General features: G+C 40.7%; 1 protein-coding gene across 4 annotated transcripts in view; it reads left to right on the top strand.

Annotated features, from left to right (window-relative positions):
- atp8a1 (ATPase phospholipid transporting 8A1) overlaps positions 1-23,275 on the top strand; it is a 107,262-nt gene that overhangs the window by 2,063 nt on the left and 81,924 nt on the right. For all 4 annotated transcript variants that reach the window (XM_034139615.1, XM_034139599.1, XM_034139606.1 and 1 more), the window contains exon 2: positions 16,318-16,432. In XM_034139615.1, the coding sequence (XP_033995506.1) occupies positions 16,318-16,432 (115 nt within the window). The remainder of the gene's footprint in view (positions 1-16,317; positions 16,433-23,275) is intronic.

The following is a 23,275-nucleotide window of genomic DNA, read 5'->3' as shown; positions in this document are numbered from 1 at the left end:
GACTTACAAATGCAAATGTACTGCTTTTCTTAAATCATCTGGATTTTATGGCGGTATTTTTGATTGACTCCATACAATCAATCAGTTGTCTTTAAGTCAGATTATGCATAACTCATAAATACGTTTTTTCAATTTATTATTATGTTCCCATATTGTGAATACTGTGTTGAGCATACCTGCATATCCGTATTAAAAACAGCTGGCCTTGATGTCACCATTTGTATTACTTCCAATGATGGATAATACAGTAGAACATTTCATGGGACAGATCTTGGTCCTAAGATTGCCTTTCTGATTTATGACTGCAGGTCAGACAGTTAATAATGATCAATGATGATGAATGTGATAATTAAAACTGACTATAGTGCAGTGGTTTTACACAAATTAAATGATAAAAATAGAGCAGTAGTATGTCAGTAAACCAATTTCTGTACAGTTAAATTGAGTTTCTCCTTTAAAAAACGAAAATTGCGTAAGCAGGGTTAATTTCACACTTGTTGTAAACGGTTGTTTAGTTGTAGTTTTATGTTTATTTTTCTGTAGTTTTAAAATGCCAAGTGCTGGTAATTAGAAAGCAATTTGTCGTCATGTACACCAGAAATAATGATATGCCACTGAAGGGACTGGGAGAGATCTAAATAATTAAATACTAATATAAATTCCATAGGAAACTGTTGACCAATGTGGCTGCTGCAGTCACAAGAGCAAACACATGAATAATGCAGCAGCTATTGCTGCCACTCCCAACCCCCACCTACCACACACCACCTTTTAGGTAACAAAGAGCAAACGACTTGCTGTTTTTCACTCCGCTCCATAGCACTAAGCGTACGCTATCACCCTTCCCGCTTTAGTGAAGAGACTATCATATTTCCTTCGCAAGCATATGTCTTGAATGTAGGATTCGATCAAGTCGTGTTCAGTGCCAGGTTTACCACCTTTGCTGCTCTACACACACCTGTATTTCCAGCCTTATGGTTCTATATCTAGTGAAATATTATTCTTAATCTCGCGTCTGTTCTGTTACATATCTTTTGGCCGCTTTTATGAAAGCCTGAGCCCACTCCCCACTGTTCAGTTTTATTTTTTAATCACCACACTGCATCAGGCAGGCTTCCATCTAGAAAGGGCAGCCCTCTGCCAGGCTTACCACCTAATCCATCAGTGGCCTGTCCGTCAGCTCTCCCCGCTGCACACTCCCCAGTCTTGCCCACCACGTGCCGCTCCACTCCTTGTCACTCTTCTCTGATGTGCTGTGGAAACATCTGACATCAATGCCGATCTGTGCCTGCATGTGTTGCCAAAATAACCTTATCTGGGACACTTTGGGTACTGATGACGTCAGCATGTGATCCTGCGTCGACAGCCACCTTTTGACGTTTATCTTTCCAATACAAATTTCCATGATTGGCGTAAAGGCTCTTAATACCTGCTACCTCTGTCTAGAGGGTAAAGCTGATCGACAGTTGCCGCACAAGTTAAGTCTAGCCTGATGGCAAAAAGCATCCTGTTTGTCGTCTTAGCTTGCATGCTTATCTGCAGGCAGACAAAATCCCCTCACACAATTGACACTTAAGGCAGGTAAGCTTGTCCTGTGAGGATGAACCTATCAAAAGACGCAATACTTGTCTTCCTGTGTCAGCTGATTCACAGGATATAAGGCGCTCCTTAGCATCTGATTTCCCACATACAAGTTTTAAAAGACACAAAGTAGTGTGCTTCTTCTTTTAAGCATTATACCTCTACTTTTCTGTAATTCTCAAGGTTTTTTTCATGTGTAAGTGAAGTAGAATTTTCCCCCGTAGCATTTCAATAAGCCTCTGTCTGTCTGAATAGTGGGAACAGCATGGGGAGGGAGACTGGAAGGGGATAGACGGCTCCCTTCTGAAGGGATCGAGAGCTGCCCATGTGCCTGGTGGATCACTGGCTGATAATAATGTGGCACAAAAGCCCAACACGCCACTAAATCCCTTGTCTGGGGCCACTGGTGTGTCATATCAAGTCCCCTCGGGCCTCTCTACTCTCTCGATGTGCCGGCATGACATCTCCTCTCCTCTATTTTCCACTTAATGTCCTGCCTCCATCACTAACCTGCAGCCAGTCTAATATGGGTTTCTTCAGAGACCCAATTTCCTTCACCTCAATGATTCTCCTCTGTTGCAGAGGAAAGTGGATGTGGCAGGTCGATGTGAGGAAGGGGAGATGTGAAATGCTCATGTGCACGTGTCCATGCAGTAAAGGATGCAGAGAACACGGCACCTATTCTAATGTTTGCTCATGTGCATTGGTATATTGACCTAGGATGATGAAGAGCTAATGAGTGAGACACTTTGCAGAGAGTGTCATGAGGATTTCCGGTTAACAAGAAAATGAATCGCCCTGTTAAGGGCTGCAACTTACAATTATCTAGAATTCCAACCATCTGTCCACAACCAAGGGAATTACATTTCCAGGAATATAAAACACAGAAAAGCAGCAATTCCTCACATGCGAGAAGCTGTATCCAGAGAATAATTGCATTTTCAAACAGTGACAATCAAATTAGTTTTTGCCTGCTTAATTAATCAATTAATTAAATGTAGTATGTATGTTCTTTCAAAATGTATTGCTGTACTTGTGAACAACAATATTAGATCCCTTAATTAATCCCTAGATTCTAAGAAAAAGTAAATAATAAATATTAGCAAGATGTGACATTTTGCATAAAGTCTTATTACATCGTAAAAATTTAAATATGTTGGCACTAGAAAAGTACAATTAAATTGAATAAATATCTTTATTGCTGTTTCTATAAACAAGAAAAAAACAATACATTATTGCCATGAACAAAAACTAAGAGTTGATCGTAGTAGTCAATATAATATTTAAGGATCGAGTAACTGGAAAATTGGGAAACTGATAGCTTTCCCAACCTTACTGTAATGTCTTGAAGGGCCCATGGCATGGCCATTTCTACTGATCATAATTCCATTGTTGAGGTCTACTAGCATATATTTATATTGTGCAATTTTCCAAAATCACATTGGTTTCTCATACTGCATCTCTGTATAGTATGTGTATTCACTCTCTGTCCTAAACGGCTTGTTGGAGCTCCTGCCCCCCCCTCCCTATGAGCCCAGTGGCCGTCTGCGAGACAGCGAGACACAGCGAAACCCAGCCCGAAACCAGCCCGAACACACACACACACACCCGCAGCCTGGCTGGGAGTTTGTGTGTGTGCTCACACACCGACTCACAGCCTCGCCGCGTCCCGCCGTCTCAGGGAGGAGAAATCGGCGGAGCTGCAGCGGAGAAAAGATTGAGTGTGTGTGTGTGTGAGGAAGTCCGCGGATTGGTCCATTTGGACCAATCCACGGACTTAACGTAACGGCTCCACGGATTGGTCGATTTGGAACAATGGGTCCATTTGGGTATGGGCACGTCACTGTACCCAGGAAGATTAAGAGAAATCTCCAACGAGGCGTTCTGGGGCAGCATAGACAGGTATTTTCTGTACTAGACTTTTACTCGCTACAGGGTGTACTTTGAGGATTTGTGACTTGCAGACTGTTTACATGCATAAAAACCTTCATAACACACAAGGGGATGGGTAATAACCGGAAAAGCATGACATGGGACCTTTACTATTCGTCATGGTTTATGTCCATAAACTATCAATTTCTCTGAATTGATTATAGCCTCTGATCTGCAGGTCAGCGGGAGATCCCCGGTAATGTTGCTCAGATCAAACTTTATTTACGAGCGACTGAAAAGCTGTGTTGCAAACATATGCTCGTAGGGATATAAATCTTCTCAGCCTCCATCAGCTCATAAGATGTACAGTAGCTCCGCTCTCACCTCCTGCTCCCAAACGTCAAATAATTCATGAAAGCAGCAATAGACAGTGAGAAAGAGGCCTTTAACTGTATCCGCAATCATCGTTTTTCTTTTGCTGGTGTCTCGTTTCTGGCCGGGCTGTGTTTGTCTCAGTGATGCACACACACATGAACAGCAGGGGAATGCAGCAGAAGCCTGCACGTGCCAGGAGACGGTCAATGTGATCGTGTCACAGCGGGAGGACAAGGTCAGATGGAGAGGTGTCGGCAGGCAGAAAAGCAACACCATCAAAGGCTGCTCAGATAAAACTCCGGCTACCCTTGACCCCCGAGTCGCCGGGATTTTACAACCTTGTGCCCGTTTCAACTCTACTGTATGACCGAATAGGCCACAGTGCTGCAACCACACCATTTTAGGACTTCCATATTTGACAGCATTACTTACTGTGTTAAAGCAATCAATTATTAAGATTCATCTCGTTAGAAAATACGCGAGAGGGTTTGTTTGTGAATAGGTGGACATTAGTGATGTATGGCTAAAGTAAAGGCATAGTAGCAGCAGTTACATTCTAAATGATAGCTCGTACTAGTGTAACGATATATATATGCTTAAAAACTGGTTATGCTACTAGAAATGTGCCGTCAAAAATAATAATAAGTGATATGAGTAGTGTACCATTGAATGCTCAGGTCTTATAGCCTAAATATAGCCCTTTTTGCACAGTTTAGTAACTTACTGATCACCTTCTCAGTATTCCTATAACAAGAAAATAATAATGCTCTTACCGGCTTCATGAATATCTGAGCTCCTGCAGTAAAAGCTGGGTACTTGATCCTGTTATTAATAGATACAGTCTGCTATCATGCCGGCTAGCTGAGTGCTAGCTTATGAAGACACCTGAATCAATAATATACAAGGATAGCATCCATTTTATTATGTGCTCTATAGAGCTGATTTAGTGTGTGTGTTTGTGTGTGCGTCTGTGTTGTGCACATGTGTTCTTACTCTGTTCTGGATGATGGAGGTGCCTGTTTTTTCCAGTTTAGCTTACACATTACTATCATGTCACATCAGGTCAGTGAGCATCACTCGAACACTGTGGTAGATTAATTGTTATTCCTCACGCATTTTAGATATTGCAGCTATTTTAAAATGTAAAATAAATAAGCTATTTCAAGCTTATTGAATTTATATATATTTGACAGCAGAACAAATACCGAACGTCCGTGTTCAAGCCAAACAAAAATGATTTGTAAAAGTTAGATAGGAATCATAGATAAAGAAAATCAATGTTGACTGTTGGTAGGAGACATGAGGCAAACTGATCTGCAGTAAGAAAGCTAAATGCTTATTATTTAAATTCCTCCCCTTGGATTTCTACATCCTTACCTCTGAGAGTAAACCTAAACACATGTCTTTATAAGCAGTCTAAATGAACAACCAATGTAATCATTCATGTCTTGGTCTTGATTAGACTGTCAGACAGGAGACAACAGTTCACATTCAATCTACAGTATCTGACCCTGTAGCAGTGACACACACAAAAAAACCTTTTAACAGCTCTTTTGTTCCTGTTATGGCGCGTTTCCACTACACGGCCTCGCTCGGTATGGCTAGGCCTCGTTAGGACTGGCTCACTTTATGGCGCATTTCCATTACAGTTTAGGAACTGGGGTAGTATCTATAGTAACGCAGTGTAGGCGGAGCCGTGACGTCATCTTCAATGAGAACCCCAGAAAAACAACACAGCCGTTAGCTGTTAGCACTCAGAGCTCACAGCTCCTCATATCTGTTCAGAAACTAGACAAAAGTGAAACAAGTACAAACCACAGACTGCCTGTGTCATGGCGAATACAGTCGCTACTTTATTTATGTCTGTATAGGCCGTTGTTGTGAGTGTGGACGGTCGGAGCATACACTGCGTTAGCTTAGCCAATCTCCATTTAGAAAACACGCATTTTAAAAGGTTTTTCGCCTGCCGTCTGTCTGCAGACTTGTCAAAGCATTAATTCATGGTTTTTACTAACCGGTATCAGTATGTTGTTACTTCGGCATCATTTTGAAACGTGTATTACAATTAAATCACGGTCAAATATGTCCATCTTGTTGTAGTTGTTGCCCCCTTGCCAGCGATTCTCTCTCTAGTTTAGCATACTCAGCCAGACTCAGCCTCGTTGTCTCTGGCCCTAGACCCACGATTTTATGAGGCCAGAAAAACTGTGAATTAGGACCCGCCGGCCGGTACTAGGCCAAGTGAAAACGCAACCAAAGACGGGCCGCTGACGTCACAGCCCTCTTAAACCGTGCTCCGCGCTGTAGTGGAAACGCGCCATTAGTTGCATAACTGAGAAGCTGTGCTGCATAATGCAGCTACACAAATGTTTATTTATAGTGTGTGGTAATCCTCTAAATGCTAAAAGTTACTTTACTCTCAGGATGATTTCTACTAACTTTGGGAATCCTTCAACCTTAATTTATTGCCATGCTTATGTTAACATTTAGCTTATAAGTACAGCCCTACTGAGCAAACCTATAGACTATTATTTATGTTCAATATATTCCTTAATGATCAAGTGATGTGACACATGTGTTGTCTGACATTTTCTTCCAGCACTACTGAGGGTGTTCCAGCAGCTGTGGAGGAGCCTTAAGCTAAATGAAAAAAGTGGTTGACATGCTGTGTGATGTTCTCGCTAATAGAACCTAATGTCATATTTTATAACATTTTATGCTGACAAGGAACAGTAGTTTGTGGTCAAGCACAACACTGACGCAACACTATTTAATACAATTAGTTAATACTAGTTAATCAGTGATAATCACAAGTTGTATTTCCTGTTTTCAGACCATTTGAATTTCATGCCATATGCCCTTCCCTTTTATCATTCATAAGGTCGCACACAGTGGAATGGCTTCTGTCCCTGCAGATCCCTCGCTAAGCCAGGACATCCCTGTGATGTCACAGCAAGCCCCAGCTGCCCGTGTTGTCCCGGGACTGTCCGTCCCACTGTAGCCCGATTGAGCCTATAGGGAGCCAGACGGAGCGGGACAGGGAGGGGGATTAAATCTGCAGCTGCCCTGTTGTTGTTATGAGTGCTGGTTACAGCATTGTGATCTGATAAGCGACTTATGGATGTTACCGTTGCTTAACTTGAGGCAGTATCTATACCCACCCCCCCCATCTCTTCCCCCTCAATTCACAAATACTTGGAATTACAAATGTGGGGGGCTGCTCTGTCTACTGAAACGTTTATTTGGTATAAATGAAACATGTCCAGATCTTTCTTTGATGGTGATGAGCAGATATACGTGGCACGTTGGGCTCAGTGAGTTGAGTGATCCCAAAGCCCAGGGATTTGGAAGTAATTTGACCCTAATAACTATGGTGATAGCCACAGGTTAAAGTGAACAATGTGTAGATTGACAATGCTGAACTCCATATTACACCTCACCTTACTTATTACCTCTTTTTTATTACTTGTAACATGGTGGTGTGTTTTTACAGGAGCCAAGTAAAGATTTCAGAGTGTTGGATGCAGTTTTTCTTCCCAAAGTTCTTGACTGTGGTTTGGCTGCCATTCGTTTGTTTGTGTTAGATCAATGTCAGTAGCCCCAAGCGGCCTGGCCCCTCCCACCCTGGGATTATTGAATGAATCGTGTGGGAGCCTAGTCGTGGCCAGGTCACGTGTCTCCTCATCCACTCTTTATTGACCAGCTTACAACTCTCTCAGGCTCATTACTGCTTGTTCAGGATCTTAACGGTTAGATCGGACTCCGCTTGGACCTCATCCTGGAAGAACAAAACGCCTTCTTTTTCCTATTTGATTTTCCTGCAGATGGATGTTATACCTCCAGTGGTTGACTCAAGGGCCTTTCTGAAGAATCCCAGGGTTTAGTCATGGAGCTAACTGACTCATCACAGTGTAATCAAAGAAATAGTAGGTGACCACAAGTTGTAAAATGTTCTTTTACGATTTGTTGTTTAAGCTTGAGGTCAATCATGACTTGCAAAAATAAGATACGGTTGCTAAGTATATCTTGGCTCCCTCAACGATTCCTCGTTGATTAGTGCTGTAAAGGTAGCCAATATACTTGCCATGTTAGGGGTATGCATTCTTAAAGTAGTGGTTAGTTCTGTGTAGTGTTCTTTTAATATTGAACCCTGACATTCTGTGACCGGTCACATGCTTGAGTATCATGTCATTATTGTCATTGAGGCGTTTACTCTTGCTTGTGTTGACAGTCATGGCAGCAATCATTTTTACCCCCCTGCACTTCTGCCTGACCTGAACATACATGACCTCTCGGGGTATCATAAATCTGAGGAGGAGGGGATTGTACTCTACCTTTTTTCATTTATGAACACCTCATAAATAAGTATAGAGGGTAGGGATGTCCCGATCCGATCACGTGATCGGGGATCGGAGCCGATCACGTGATTTTCACGTGATCGGGGATCGGGAGAAAAAAATCGGGGATCGGAATTTTTTTTTTTTTTTTTTTTTTTTTTATAAAATATTTTTATACATTTTATTTAATGTTACAAAACAAAAATGACCATGTTCACGTCTTAAAGTCATCCTGAGGCCTTAGTTTTGGGTTAAAATTACACAACATCATGTATGTGTTGCTTCTTTTGGGCTTGTTTTCATAGACCTGGTTGCTTATTTCTCTCAAATCTGGCAACAGAGTGGGCGCAGTGTCTAATAGTAGCAGTAAGCTAACAAGAGGCTACGTTCAGCTGGTGCCTCGGGAGTCGGGACAGAGAAAATGTCAGGAGTTTGGAAGTATTATAAAATTGAAAGCGAAGGCAGTGTAACAGCCAGATGCAATGTTTGCAAGGCGGAGGTTCCGCGTGGTGGAAAGAACAGAGCTACGTTCAACATGACCAATCTAATACAAACACCACCAACAACAACACGACGAGTACACAGCGGCCACTCAGGTAACGGCACTGAAACAACCAACACTTTCAGAGACTTTTAAAAGGAAAGAGAAACTGCCCCAGAACAGTGAAAAGGCCAACAAAATAACAGCCAAGATAGCTGAATTCATCGCGTTGGATGACCAGCCGTTATCTGTTACCTTTTTTTTCCTCTTAATGCATTGCATAAAGATCGGATCGGGAAAAATCGGTATCGGCAGATTGTCAAAATCAAATGATCGGAATCGGATCGGGAGCAAAAAAAGGTGATCGGGACATCCCTAATAGAGGGATATTAAGTTATTTTTCCTCATTCAAAATTCAAGTCTGTTTTTTTTGCATTGAACTATATGGTAACCACAGTTAGCTTTTATTATATATATATATATATTAAAATAAAAAGTATTCTAGTCTTATTGATATACCTTTTTTAAGTAATATCAAAACATCTCTCCGGTATCACAGTAAGGATTTTCCATGCCTGATGGTTGCAGTGTCCTACAACACAAGGATACAAAGACAGACCGGGGGAAGACCGGCATGCCTTGGCCAATGCCAAAGCATGCTGGGCCCAGTTTCATTGGGCGACGTCTCTAAAAAACGTGCCCCCTTGTGACTATTGTTCCACCCGTCTGTCTGTTGGCTGACACAAGCAATAATCTTGACATCTGGCCTGCACCCAAACTCATTACGACACTTCATGGCATTGATCCTTCCTCTCGAGGCTTCCCCCTCCACAGCTGAGCTCTCTACTGCTGAGCTTTATTTGGCTCCTTCTCTCTCCTCTCTTTCCATGCCTCTTACATTGTTTTTAAACAGCCTGCTAGTATGGCTAATATGCCGGCTCCATTAATAGATGAAAGGTGTTGTTATGAAGCGTAATATAACACAGATTAAGAACCATGTTCGCAGTGAGTACCCGCCCAGTTTCCATTCTCACTCTCTTTATTGATGTCAGGGTACTTGAGCCGTGACACGCCTGCAGTTAATGAAATTAGTGCTGAGAAAATGCACAGTGTCCACCAGGGAATATTAAGAGCAGTTCCCACTGAGACGTCTGTGGAAGTGGCTGAGTACATTATCCACACATTGTGCTAGAAACTAAGGATAGATCCTATTAATGCGTGCAGAGGGGGGAGGCTGTTGAAAGGCTATTTTCATTAGCCAACCTCCTCCACCTCTCACCCCCAGACTCTTGGACTGCGCTGTTAGCCTGTCAGGGTTGGCCTTGTGTGCTACTTTTACATTTGGTGAAGGCCACAGTTACAGTTAGTGTGCACATGAATATCAAACTAGTTCTATTGTTAGATTTTGTACGTCCAATGTAACACTACCTTACTGTAAAATAATAGAGGTGCATTTACTTTACTACTAACTCAAGCCAAGACTCTTCAAACCCAGCTCACGACTTTCTAGATTTAGTTCTGTTTTAACTCTTCTAATCCAATTATAGTGTTCAATATGTAGCCTTTAATTGGATCAGGTGTGCGAGAAAAGTAGCTGTAGCACAAACATAGAGAAGTGTAGGACACATATGTACATTGTTACAACTTTGGTCTTTTGTTATCTATTTTATAACCCATTTATTTATTTATTCAGACTGCTTCCTGAAAGCGATAGAGCAAATAATTGTGTGACATTAGGAATGTGAATATTTCTGTATTTTGTTTCTAAGGGCCAATTGAAATTGATTAAGAGTAGTAGTAAAGTTGACAGTTTTAAGATTTAAATAAGTTGTATCAACTGTCATTTGAACAAACAAATGAAAACCTAAGACAATAGGTCACAAATAAACCCTTTTTATAAAAATAATAGTTTTTAGCATTTCTTAATTCTCATTGAGTTCAAGATTATTTCAATTTCAAGTTGTACAAAAACTAAACATTTTACAAAATACAATTTGTAAACTAACTGCCCTATAGTTTTTTTGGAAGTTTTGAATCTTGAGTCCCACATGAATCGATCAAATATGTTAAGAATGAATAATAAGTGTATGTTAGACTTATTCCAACAGTTTTGCCTGCAGTTGACTTTGATTCAACCTCCTAAGTCAACGCTGCTCTACGGAGAGAGCAAAGGGACAAAGTTAGGCAGTAGCAGTCCCACCTGCGACTGGTGCATTGCAGCACCTGGCCGAGTGCGGCACCGCGGCTCCTGCTGCGAGGCTCTTTCAGAACACACAGACACAACATCCATCACAGCTGCTCAGACGCTCCTCTGGCCTGCTATTTCACAAAGGCCGTATGCTGCAGTCACTATGCCAGCCCACTGTTTCCATTTGTCATTGTTGACACTAATTCCTAGATCACACAAGCTTCTCAAAGATTTACTTTCTTGGCTTACGTTGTTTGCTGGCTTTACATTTGATGTGGAAGCTGAGATCGCTCTTTGGCATATCATCGATAACTATTGAGGTTTGAGTGTCACCTAAACACTGGCCATATAATACTGCTGCAAACTCAAAGTTGAGATGTTCTCTTCTTAATTTTTCATTGTATGATTTCATTAAACAGTCTGCAGTATACAGACAATGATTACACAAGGAGAACGAGATAGAGAATTGCATGTAGTCCAGGTCGACTCACAAGCCTGTGATGTTATGATTTATGGCTTTCACCTTAACCCCAAGGCCCCCAGGGCACCCCGGAAAAAATCCCCTATATAGAGCTGCAACTATTGATTTTTAGATCGATTAGACTATTGAAAGAATACCAATCCGCTTGTATTATGGTAAGTCCCCAACAGTCCCCATTTTTTATAGTTGGGGACTGTTTAGAGGTGTGGTTTAACCTACTTCGGTAGTTTCCTTGTGGTTATGAGAGCTTGTATTATCAATGCAGTAGAAATGCCCTAAATGATTGATGTTTCTATAGGAGGGGGAGGGGTGGGGGATATTCTGTGACAACGTTTTTGTGGTGAACACACAGGAAGGCGTATAGTATTTGCAAGGAAACAGTTTGGTTCCTTTTGAAAAGGCTACTGCATAACAAACTTAGAAGCTGCTAAGTGTGATTCCATAAGGTATAAATGAATCCGTCCCATTATTTAAATATGCTCCAACATATTAGACGGTTTCCCTTGGCTCACACAACACCCTTTCACCAAGTTTCCTGAAAATCGCACTGTTCGTTTCCTGCTTTTGAACAAAAGAAAACAAACAGAAAAGTATCCTCCTTGGCTGAGGTAAAAATGGGATTATAAATGTAGCCACAGTCGTGCAGCGCTGTCCTCCTCCGGTCTCATCCCAGTGAGGGAGGATGCCTTTGAGTCAATGTCCTTTCTCTCACCTTTACTCAGTGCTGTTACTCATTCCTAACCACCTGTCCTCCCAGTGTCACAAGGTGAGCTCCTGGCTGTATTTTCTCTTATAATTTTGGATGAAATAGGCTAGGCCTTAAGGCGGAGGAAAGTTATTACCCTATTGCAAGAAGGGGCCCCACGACCTCCAAGGTGATGTAAGGACAGTGGATCAACTCTTGAGGAATATTAAGTAATGCCATGGTGCAGTCGCGTAGCAAGGTTGTGATTGGCCCCGGTGCAAATATTGTTTTGGGCCCCCCCCCCCCCATCGCCCCAAACATAAGCGCACGCTGATGCGCTCACACACGCACGGACATACACATAGTTACGCCACTGCCATGGTGGCACATGCAGCGCTTTTAATAAATGTTCTTAGATGTATGAGGTAATGTTTCTGTAAATCCTCACCTGGCTTCAAAGTAGATTTATACTTGATTTGATTTTGATCAATTGATTGAATTTTGATCCCATGAGGATATCGCTGATCAAATATGTAACTTTATACTGTGTCCTATTACTAAACAGCTGTCAAAGCAAGTTTTCATGTTTCTGGGAAATGTTTTGGTTAAATTGATTTCAGGGAATTTTGGGCAAATTACTTTTCCGACATCCTTAAGTCTTGCTTATACTCTCTTTTTACCAACCAACCTCTGTCTTGCTTTATAGACGACCCTGTATGACCCACTGTATACACAAATAGATCTATCATTTACCCCAAGGAACCACTTGTTGACTACATCATATTATTGACACCAGGCACTATACAGCCTATATAATGGTCCTTGACAAGTGCTATCATAGCAGGACGTTTCCCTACTTAAGCACTATCTGCACTCTTTAATCGCCGGCCTCGTTCCCGTACTCTTTTGTCACCACGCTAATCCAATAAACCACCTATGCTGATCTGACGTCTTGCATAACGGTGCTGGGATAGCCAACCCATGTTTCCCCCGGTGACCAGATGACTACGGGGGGCCAGTTATATTTAGCCCTGGAGCACATGCTTAGGAGAGAAACTATCAGGAGATGATGGTGCGAAGAAGGAACGTTTGGCAGTCGCTCCTCCGGTAATCCTCTCTGCGAAGCCAAGTGGACCATTAAAATAACAAGACCTGTCATTTAAGGTTCAGGGTTTGTGTAACATCAGTGACAGAGTGCCAAGCAGAGTAAGATGAGAATGCTAGAGGGGAAAAAAAAGCAGAGAAAGTTGCGAGTGTGTAAGCCTTTTGTCTCCTCCTGACTTGACATGACAAGGAAGAAATACTGCAGGCAGGGGGAGGCACGCAGGTTGCAACTGGGCCATATCCGCTATGAGTCTCTGGTTACAGGACCTCATGACTCTGCGTTTTGTTGTTGTTGATGTTTCTAACAGTCAGCCAGCTTCCCTTCATGTCACTTATTTCCATTTTTAAACTCCAGGGTTTATCTGTAGCTGTGGAAGCTATGCTATGCCTCCCCTTACCTCATAACTCCTAACACCACTACTACCACATGCGAAGGCCACGCAGCAGCCGCCGGATCACATGCATGTAACCTGAGAGTTTGGGGAAACTGTTGACTTAAGACTTTTACAGTAGTGCTCTCTTAGCAATGCAGAGGACATTAAGATATATGCATCAAATAAAACAGAAGGTCGGGTAATTTGAACCACGGGAATCCTAATTTCCATCATTTCTCATTTTACAAACAAGATTATCCCTGTCAAATCTGCCTCTGTAGTGTCAGATATTTCAACTTCAAATGGTACAGTTTAGCATAAGATTTCAGGTTAAACATCAACCACCAACTGCTGTGACTACTACAAATGCTTAGACTGAAAACTAAGGATTATTTTCATCATAAAATTGATTTATAAAATGTTTGTTAATGTCAACAGAAGGCTACGAATAAATCTCATAAAGCCCTTGTGTCTTTTACTGTCTGACCAATAAACCCCAGTTTACTGTTTTATATAAAGAAGAGAAGTAAATAGTAGTAAGTAGTAAATCCTGCTATCTGAGAAGCTTTAAGCTGCTAGTATTCTCTTTTGTTTTTGCTAGCTTCATGAAAACGATTTGTTCTATCCGAATCAGAATCAGAATCAGAATCAGAATCAGAATCAGAAATAGAAATGGGTTTATTGCCAGGTAGGTTCACACATACGAGGAATTTGACTTGATGTCGTGGTGCATACAGAAAATATAAAACAAACAATCTCCATATAAAACAAAAAATCTTTAAGGACACTGTAATACAATATAGTTACATAGCAATAAAATAAAGCAGTAATTTACAGCGAAATGGAATGCAATGAGTTATAGAATATAAAATATGAAATTATTATCATACAATTATTGACCAACCAATGGGTATACTAATTCACCTATACTTTAAAAATTGGTAAAGCAGAAGTGCCAAAATGAATTTCATAAAGGTTAGTCCGAAGACTGAACGTATACCCTGAAAATAATCATAATCACGGCCCAGGCAATATTTAGCTGGGCCTTATTTTCTTTACTGGCACCTATTTCGAGCACAGTGTTTAACAAGGTTTTCAAAATGAGAAATGTTAATGCTCTTCCACGATATCATTTCACTGCCTTAAGTTTCTCCTTCCATACCAGGAGAAGTCTCCGTACGATGATATTTATTGGTTCACAAATAGCTGAAGTGTATTTATTATATGTGTTCATGATTTTGAGAGATGATCAAAAGAGAAAAGCTTTATTTGGGGTATTGGTCCTTTTGTCTTTTTTAAATGTCACTCTGTTTTCAAAAGAAAGATTCTTCTTTTTGTTGTCCCGCACTGCAGTAAGCAACTTCAAGCTAGAGGCTTGAGATAGTCCCAATGCAACCTCCCTAGACATCCTTTTTTCATGATGCAGCACCTGTCTCCAGCATGAAAGCTTGCATCTGTGAGCTTTTCGATCTTGCCTACAGAGGCAAACTTAGACCCATAAGGCCGCTTGCCAATCAAAAAACAAACATATTTGTGAGTGTTTTTTTAAAAAGCAAAAACTGCATCGCTGAGAAACAAGCATCTCTGCGACCCACGGAGAGCCCTCGTATGAAGTGTTGGTTTAGCCTACATGGCTCCATCCCACTTTGTTGAACCTAGTGGGAGAAGTGTAGTGCTCACTCTTACAGAAATTGAGAGTTAAGCAGTGTTATCCACCCCAATGATTGTGTAAAAAATGTTCTGCAATGAACAGCTGCTTCTGCCAATGAAGCACATTTAAAAAAAATATATATTTTATTGACTTTCAGTAATATCTGAGTGAGGAATGAAACAGTTCTCTAGGTTGTTCTTATGCAGTTGGTCTGAACTTAACCTATCTTACAGCATTTAACACATTTGTTTCAAAGACTTGCATGCTACAAGTCTTTACATGACACCACATTACTGTAACTGATCCTCACACATTAGTCTTTCTACTGTTACTAACAGGATGTCAATCTAGACAGGAAATGCCCATCTCCAACACGTTTCTGGCTACAAATGGAAAATGTTCATAGGCAGTTGCTGCAATGTCTGTTGAAAAATCTAATTTACTGAGTGCTTGAGCACGTCACAACCACATTTTACAGATTGGTCTTTATACAAATAGAAGTTGAGGAAACTACAAGTATCTTAAAACAGACAACATGAGGAATATCATGACTGTACAGTAGATATGTTGGTTTGTATGAGTCATGCTGTTAAACAGTCAAGCCCTTTAATATTATATAACAGTCTATTTCTTTGAGCTGGCGTTATACTGTGGAGGCGGTTAATGAGAGATGTATTGTCAGTGGCATGTCATTTGGCAATCCCACTGTAGGACTTTTTAAAGCACTGCCACCCCCTCACTTCATTAAGATAATAATCTAAGCATTACACTGCTATTAGATGATTGCTCCTGATCTAAGGCAAGTGTATCATGTTGAGAAATACCAATGTCTGGTCAAAATATTGTGACTGCAGTTACTTCAATGACTAATACACTGTGTACTCCATGACAAATACAATCAAATCCAAATAATTCGCAATGAGACATTTTACAATACCAACTTTATCCATCACAGCACCAACAACTTCTATATTTCAGGTTTCTAAAGAACCAAGGTCAACTGAGATTTTTATAGTTATAAAGTTTTAAAATCAAGGACTTACCTTTTACAGACTCTGAAGACTCCTTCGGGGACTTTTCGACACGCACCAACTCAAAGACTTCAAAACACCTTTTCATCTTACCTTTGTTTAAGCTCAAGGCAGATTTAGTTTCTTATAGAATGTCTTTCTTTCTCCCACGCTGCAGGATATGCGAAGACAGAGGACACAGCAGAAAGGACGTCCTTAGCTGACCAGGCGGATGCCCGGATGATATACCTCAACCAGCCGCAGTTTGCCAAGTTCTGCAACAATCGAGTCAGGTAAGAAGTGATTGTATTACTGGAAATATAATGACGATGAAGAGAAATATTCATCATCTGAATGATCAAGGTAGTTGCATTGAGGTAATATAAGTGTGGGAGCATAACTAACACTGTTGTAAACTTTAGTGCTGACCATTGTTTTTGGTATACATGTAGCATTACCACAGCTACTGTACGGTGGTATTCCATGTGAACCTAATACTTGGGTGGTAGTAATGTTTGCATGGTCTACATTTAGAGTTGCCCTAGATGAACCCTGGTGCACGACAGCAGTATTAGGTCTGTGGTGGTCTGTTTGTACCTCCTTCAGAGTAAAATCCTTAGCGGTTTGTCGTTTTCTACGCCTCCCACATTCATTAAACTGACATTTAGCGCTTTCTTGCGTTCATTTTGTGCTGGAAAACAAAACCTCTCAAAGTGAACTATCAGTGCAGCCTTAATGGTGCAAAGGAGTGGAAGTACACAGTGGTCTGCTACACTAGTACATCCATATTTCTTCACATTTTGAGTGAATTGTGTCTCACTAAGCTGAGGAAGCAACACACTTGAAGCTATACAATCATAAAAAATGCTGGTAATATATTGAGATTTTTAACACGAGATAAAGAAAACATTTTCATGCTGTAGAGGTTTAATGTGCATCCGATGAGTATAAACCTCTGTTTTTTAATTGCCATGAAAACGAGCATCCCAGCAGTCACACGGTCGACCTTTAGCACTTATCATCCAGCCTTTCCGGTGATATTGTGTTCGGTGCATTCAAAGATGCTTTTTCCTTTTCCTATGGCACTCAAAATGAAGTTGTATGTAACTGCTTAATAGCTCACATTTAAACTGTATTCTCTCATGGATTTGTCTGTTTGTGCTATTTTTAACTTGCTACTGGCACCCCAGAGGCCATCACTGCTTTTCATGGTGACCTGCAGTATAACTTGCCACTTTGCCTTTAACCCTACATTAACCTTTAGAGTCACAAGCATAACAGTTGAATTGAAGAGTGAATTGCTGCGTGGCGGCTACTTAAATGTCAGCCTGGGGAAAATGTCTCAAAAGGAAGCTTTCTGTAAAATTCAGAATTCCTTTTAAGGGTCCTTTTGAACATATGTTGAGAAAATCATGTCTTAAAGGGAAACAAATACTTGTATTTAACCCTATTAAGATGACTAAATACAATCCCCCGAGTTAAAACAGTGTACAGAGCTGTCGTTTTTAATGTGAGGAGCTGTATCGGGTACTATGACAGCCCCCTCATATGATATTTGATAAGCACCTGCAAGATTTGTATCACCAGTGACGCCTTAGTCCATTTGACACAGGCTGGACCTTTTTATCTTGTTGGTCCTCCTGGAGGAGTGCAGTGCTTTTAGCATTAAAGGTCAGGTTTGTTAGGTCAGGTCATCCTCTGTCAATGAATATTACTGTTAGCATTCCTGCTGCATGAGTAGCTTGAGATGTGTATGTGCTTACAAAGACACTGCTGTATGAAGTACAAATTGAAGATAGCAAGTGTGCTAATGGTTATGCCATTTCTTAGGTCAGCTTCATTTATTGACATGACAAATAAAAGACACAAGCAGATAAGAAAATTGCAGAATATCTTCCTTTACTACGTTTTTTGTGTGTGATCTTACCAGATGCGATCATTAATTCTGTTGTCTGTGTTCATTGATAAACACAGGAAAATATCACATTAGTTCATTTATTGAAAGTTCATGCTGTTAACACACAAACCCTCAACATTAGGCAGATAAAATGATCAAGGAGAAATCATCGTCACAGACTTCCCATTATTATATTAATCAGAAGTATGATAGCTGCTCCACTGACAGTCAATCCAATACTTGCTTTACATAAAATATCAATTTTATAATTATATAAATGAAAAGCAATATGTTTAAAGTGTGACTGTTATTTAGACAGTTTTTTGAGACAAAAGAGACTGTTCTCTGAGCTCACACTGAACTGAATGGCAGCTTGCATGTTAACGCATTTTCAAGCCACAATTTGACGATCCTCTCCCTCGGATCTGATTGTAATGCAGCCAAGTTTTTTCTTTTTAAATGATTTCACCTTGTTAAGTGCTGCAGCATTGTATCAACAGCAGCTTGCAGACAACTTGAGTATTTGCATTCTGAATGTGCCCCAAAATGTGGCTGAAGCCTTGATAGCCCATCAGGCTTTAGACTGCTTTAAAGATCACATTTGTTCAAGAGAACTGGCTGCTGTCTGCCTCACAGTGACCTGTGGAGACACCTACAGGAGCTGGCTCGGCAATATATGGTGAATCTAATCTTACAAGCAGGCAGCCATCACAGGTTTTCTGCTTTCACTTGCTCTCATTTTCCCTCTGCAGCATCAATACCTGCAGAATATGTCACAGCTCACCATCACTCAGATGTACACGTATGTGACTCCTGCTCCACAACATTAAGGCAGCCAGCTCTCTTTTGTATGCATGTGGAGTGTTTATTTAGATACTGGCAGATCTGGTTGTTTTGTAAAGGTTGTTAATCGCTGAAATGTCAACAACTCATCCTGTAGCGAACAGAAGTGGCTGGACAAACTCCTTTTGCTGTCACGTGCCCATGACATGCTAATATTGCATGCTTTGTGTGGAAAACAAGAGATCATTCTGACATGCATGCATACGACAGACAGTCGTGGACACCAGCACACAAAAAGCACACTGACTTACTAAAGTGTGTAGTGTTGTCTGAGAAGAGTTCCTTAATTTGCCGTGGTCACTGTATCACATGACCTAGTAAACATTTCACCAAGTGGTATTTTAACATCTTTGTCAACAACTCGGTGGACTTTATATCATTATGACCCCATTTGAGCTTCTCAGAGAAATGAAATACAACGTTTTGCACAGAATAAAGTTTCACTATCACATTTAACTGGTGAGAGGCAGTACTACTGTTGTTATACACACAAATAGAGACACATCTTGAAAGGTCATTAAAACATCCGTAAAGAATAATGATCCAACCTGTACTTCAGCTTCATGCAGGCTGCTGTATTTGCAAAGCTAAACGTCTAATATTTATGCTAAGTCAACAACTTGTCCGACCATACAAACACCATATAAAAATTCAGTATACAATTTGATCCATTCAACATATACAACATATATAAACATCATTCTGAATGATACAAGTGTCTGCCAATGAGCTGTCTGAATAGACTGTGATTGTTCTGCATGAGCTTCAGTGGCTAGCTGACGCCTCGGGTGATTTGATTATCTCTCTTGTGGTTTACTGTACACTGCTATATCCTGCTGGCCTCAGATGGAAGAGATTGACCCACAAAGGAGTATACTGTATGTGAAAAGGGTGACATAACCCCCTAGTATTGAGTCTTGTTTGTAGCTTTTAGTTTATCTATTTTTATAGATAAAGAAAACTCTATTTGGGAAGTTTATAAGAAGAGCTTCTGTAATTTAACAAGTAAAAGGAAGTAATGGTGTGGTTAGACGGATGTGTTCCACTTTGTATCCCAGAGCTTATCAACGTTGAAATCACAAGTCATGGTTTCTGATGCTGTTAAAGGTTTGTTTACTTAAAAAACACACATGCTTACAGCAATACAGGCCTACACTTGGAATTATGATAATGTCAAAATAGGCCTACATGATATTTTTTGTTTGTTGAAGTTTTGCAAGTCATGGTGCAGAACATCCTCATTGGCTCTCCTCCAGGCTTCTCTTTCAGTGTGGTTACATGTGACTTTAGTGCTATTCACCCGTCGAATTATGGAGTAGTTCAATTGTGTTACATTCTTTTTTTCTTGCATTTAAATCCACCCATACATGTTTCAATTAAATGGGAAGATCTGCATTGTTTTTTGCTACGTTTAACTCTTTATAAAAGATGTTAGATGTGACGAAGTGTGGCTCAAAAGAGGAATCAAACGAAACACTTCATGACATGTCGATCGTCTTGTTTTGACTTGTCAGACAAACCAAAATACTGACTCATGACTTCCTGTAATTTCAAACCTTTCTACTGTGGTAGAAATGTTGCTAAATACTGCATTAAAAAAAGGAGCGTCTCTCATGTTGTCTTGATCTTCAGGGCACGGCCAGGAAATATCATATTAGACCCATAATCATCCATTAAGCAGATTGTTAAATGAGTTTGGGAAGTGATACAGTGACCAGAGGCCTGTACTATGAAGCCGGATTTTCACTTAGCGAGCTAACTTCAGGGAAAACTCTGGGTTTCCGTTCCTACGACGCTGGTTCACTTCTTAGCGGGCTAGATCTCCATGGTAACTTATGCTGAACGGCTAGCCTGGTCCGGAGAAGGTTAGGTTCCAGGATAAGAGATCAACTCAGTGAAAGCACCGCCTGCTGACCAATCAGAGCTCAGTGTGCAGAGTTTAACGCGATCAAGTCATATTACAGGAGAAAGGAAATACAGTTTAAACTGCCGTTGCAGGAAAGACGGCCGGCAAAAATCACAGACTGTGTGAACGTGAAAATGAATAGAATATCCCCTCCCATCTTCAGAGCAATCTGACTATTATAACATTAACGTTAAGAAAGCTTACTTGAATATCTGCCACAACATAAGTAACCGGATCAGAGTAACATTAAGTACAGTCCGCGGCACTGTGAGTGCAGACGTCGATGTGTCCCATTATCATTCATATCACATCATAATGTATCATATATTTCCTTATCTGAGTCAGCTTCTTGAGCCGTATCTGGCCGTGCAACACTCAGAAGTATTATTTTAAGCAACACATTAAGTTGACGAAACACTTGAGTCAAATGTAATTAAAGTCAGATCCACTCGTGTCTTAGACGGGGGGCAGTGATATCATAAACCTGTTAATGAACGTATTCAAACACTTTTTCTTTTACCAGCTGTATTCACCTTGCAGCTGCAACCATGTGGCTTTTATCCTGGGTAAAGTGTTTAAGTCATGGATGTTTAAAGTCTTCATATTTGTCTAATATTATAGTTGAATTTTCATTCAGGAAGTATGACGCGCTGCGCTGTCAGTACGCGGCTTGTCCATGTTTGTGATTGGTCGAATGCTCCAAATACCACCCCTTTTATGTGAACGTGCACCTAACTAGATAGGGCAAAGCTGGCTTGAGTTAACGAGTTGATAACCAGCGTCGTAGGACCGCTTAGCGAGAGCGCGTTTGTTTTGGATTAGGTAAGCCGGGTAACTCAAACATATCCAGGTTAGGTTGAACCGGCTTCGTAGTACGGGCCTCAGGAGTTACTATAGAATGGGACTCACTTTCAACCAATAGATCAGAAATAAAGATGGGGTGGGGGCAAGTAGGTAGGTAAACTTGAAGGAAAAAATTCACCTGACCTTTCCCTGAAATTTTGTTTTAGAAATTACAGAGGCATAATGTCACACACCGTACCTTTGTTTGGTTTAACACATATCACTTTATGGCATTTGTTCATCTCACCCAACCTTCGCATAGTCTTACCAGTTTATGATGGCAGACTGATCTTCCTCATACTGGATGTTGATTATTTACCACAATGATAAGCTGATAAACGCACACTTCATGATAACCAGCAACCTAGCTACTTGGATTTGGATTTGTAATCTAACCTTTTGTGTCTTCTTTGGCTCGCATTTCTTTTGTTTTCGTTTTTTTTGGGTTTGCTGCCCTCATGGATTTGAGTATTAAACTCACTTTTCAAAAGCCCAAAAGGCCTGTAGAAACACTCGAATAGATTCAAAGCTATTTGCATGTCTATAAAATAAGACATTAACATCATAACCTCAGACGGCTTTGAAACTGTTCTTGTGTTAACACAAAGGAAGACATTTTTTACAGGCTACTAAACACCTCAAATGTATGTACCGGTACTGAAATGTGTCTATAACAGTTTATCTGTATTTATTTGGATTGAATTTCCCTTGGTGGGATGTTTTTTGATCAAATGGATCAACTTAAAGTTATATTCAGGACATATTGAAGAGGATAATTGTAATCGCATGAACTCAGATACACATTTTTTCAAATAAAACGTAATCTCTATTAAACTGTGTAGTTTTTAAAAGATTATGTTTTCTTTATTGTCATCACCAAAACTAAACAAAGAATACTAGAGTAGTTGAAAGAAAGATTATACTCTGTTGAAAGAAACAAAGCTGACCCTTTGCTAACCCTTATTCCGATGTGAGGCTGGTGTTACATTGTACTGTCAGAACAATGGCTCTCTCTCTCACTCACTCTCACTCGCCCCGCTCACTGTCAGTGGACGGCTCAGCTGTACTGGGCGCTCAGGATAACAGGCAAAGCAAGTCCTTATTTAGTTCTGTGTTTGTGGACGTTCCACAAATGCTGCAAAAGTGCTAGTCAAATAAGATTCAGTTTAACAGGAATAAACAGTGCTATCCCTATTTTAACCTCCATATGCTTAGCCCCCTTTAGACGTGTTGGAGGCTGTGCTCTCTGATATTCTACTTTGTGACGGCTTTTGTCTGTGCGCGAGTAAGCAAAGTGTTGCCAGTGGCTTGGCATACATCATGGCGTATATGTTCTCCTAAAGTGGCGGTTGTGACTGGCCCTTTAACACAGCTGTAAGTCAGACTGCTGGAGGTTTGACTCAGGCACACACCACCATCACTGCCAACGCACACCACCCAGCCCACTGCAGCACAGGCAACATAGCTCATGTACGACAGGAGCGCTTTCACCCCCCCTCCTCCGAATCATTCTTTATGACCACTGAGCACACTGCTCTCTGCTGTTCATCAGTCTCTCACATGAACACAGCAACAAAAGTACCATGGGTGAATGGATATATATATAATGCATATATTTGATATTTGGAGAGTATAAATGTATCTAAA

Source organism: Trematomus bernacchii, unplaced genomic scaffold (assembly GCF_902827165.1).
Source record: "Trematomus bernacchii unplaced genomic scaffold, fTreBer1.1, whole genome shotgun sequence".
Taxonomy (NCBI): Eukaryota; Metazoa; Chordata; class Actinopteri; order Perciformes; family Nototheniidae; genus Trematomus; species Trematomus bernacchii.
Note: the sequence above shows the minus strand (reverse complement) of the source record. Positions and strands in the feature narration are given on the sequence as shown.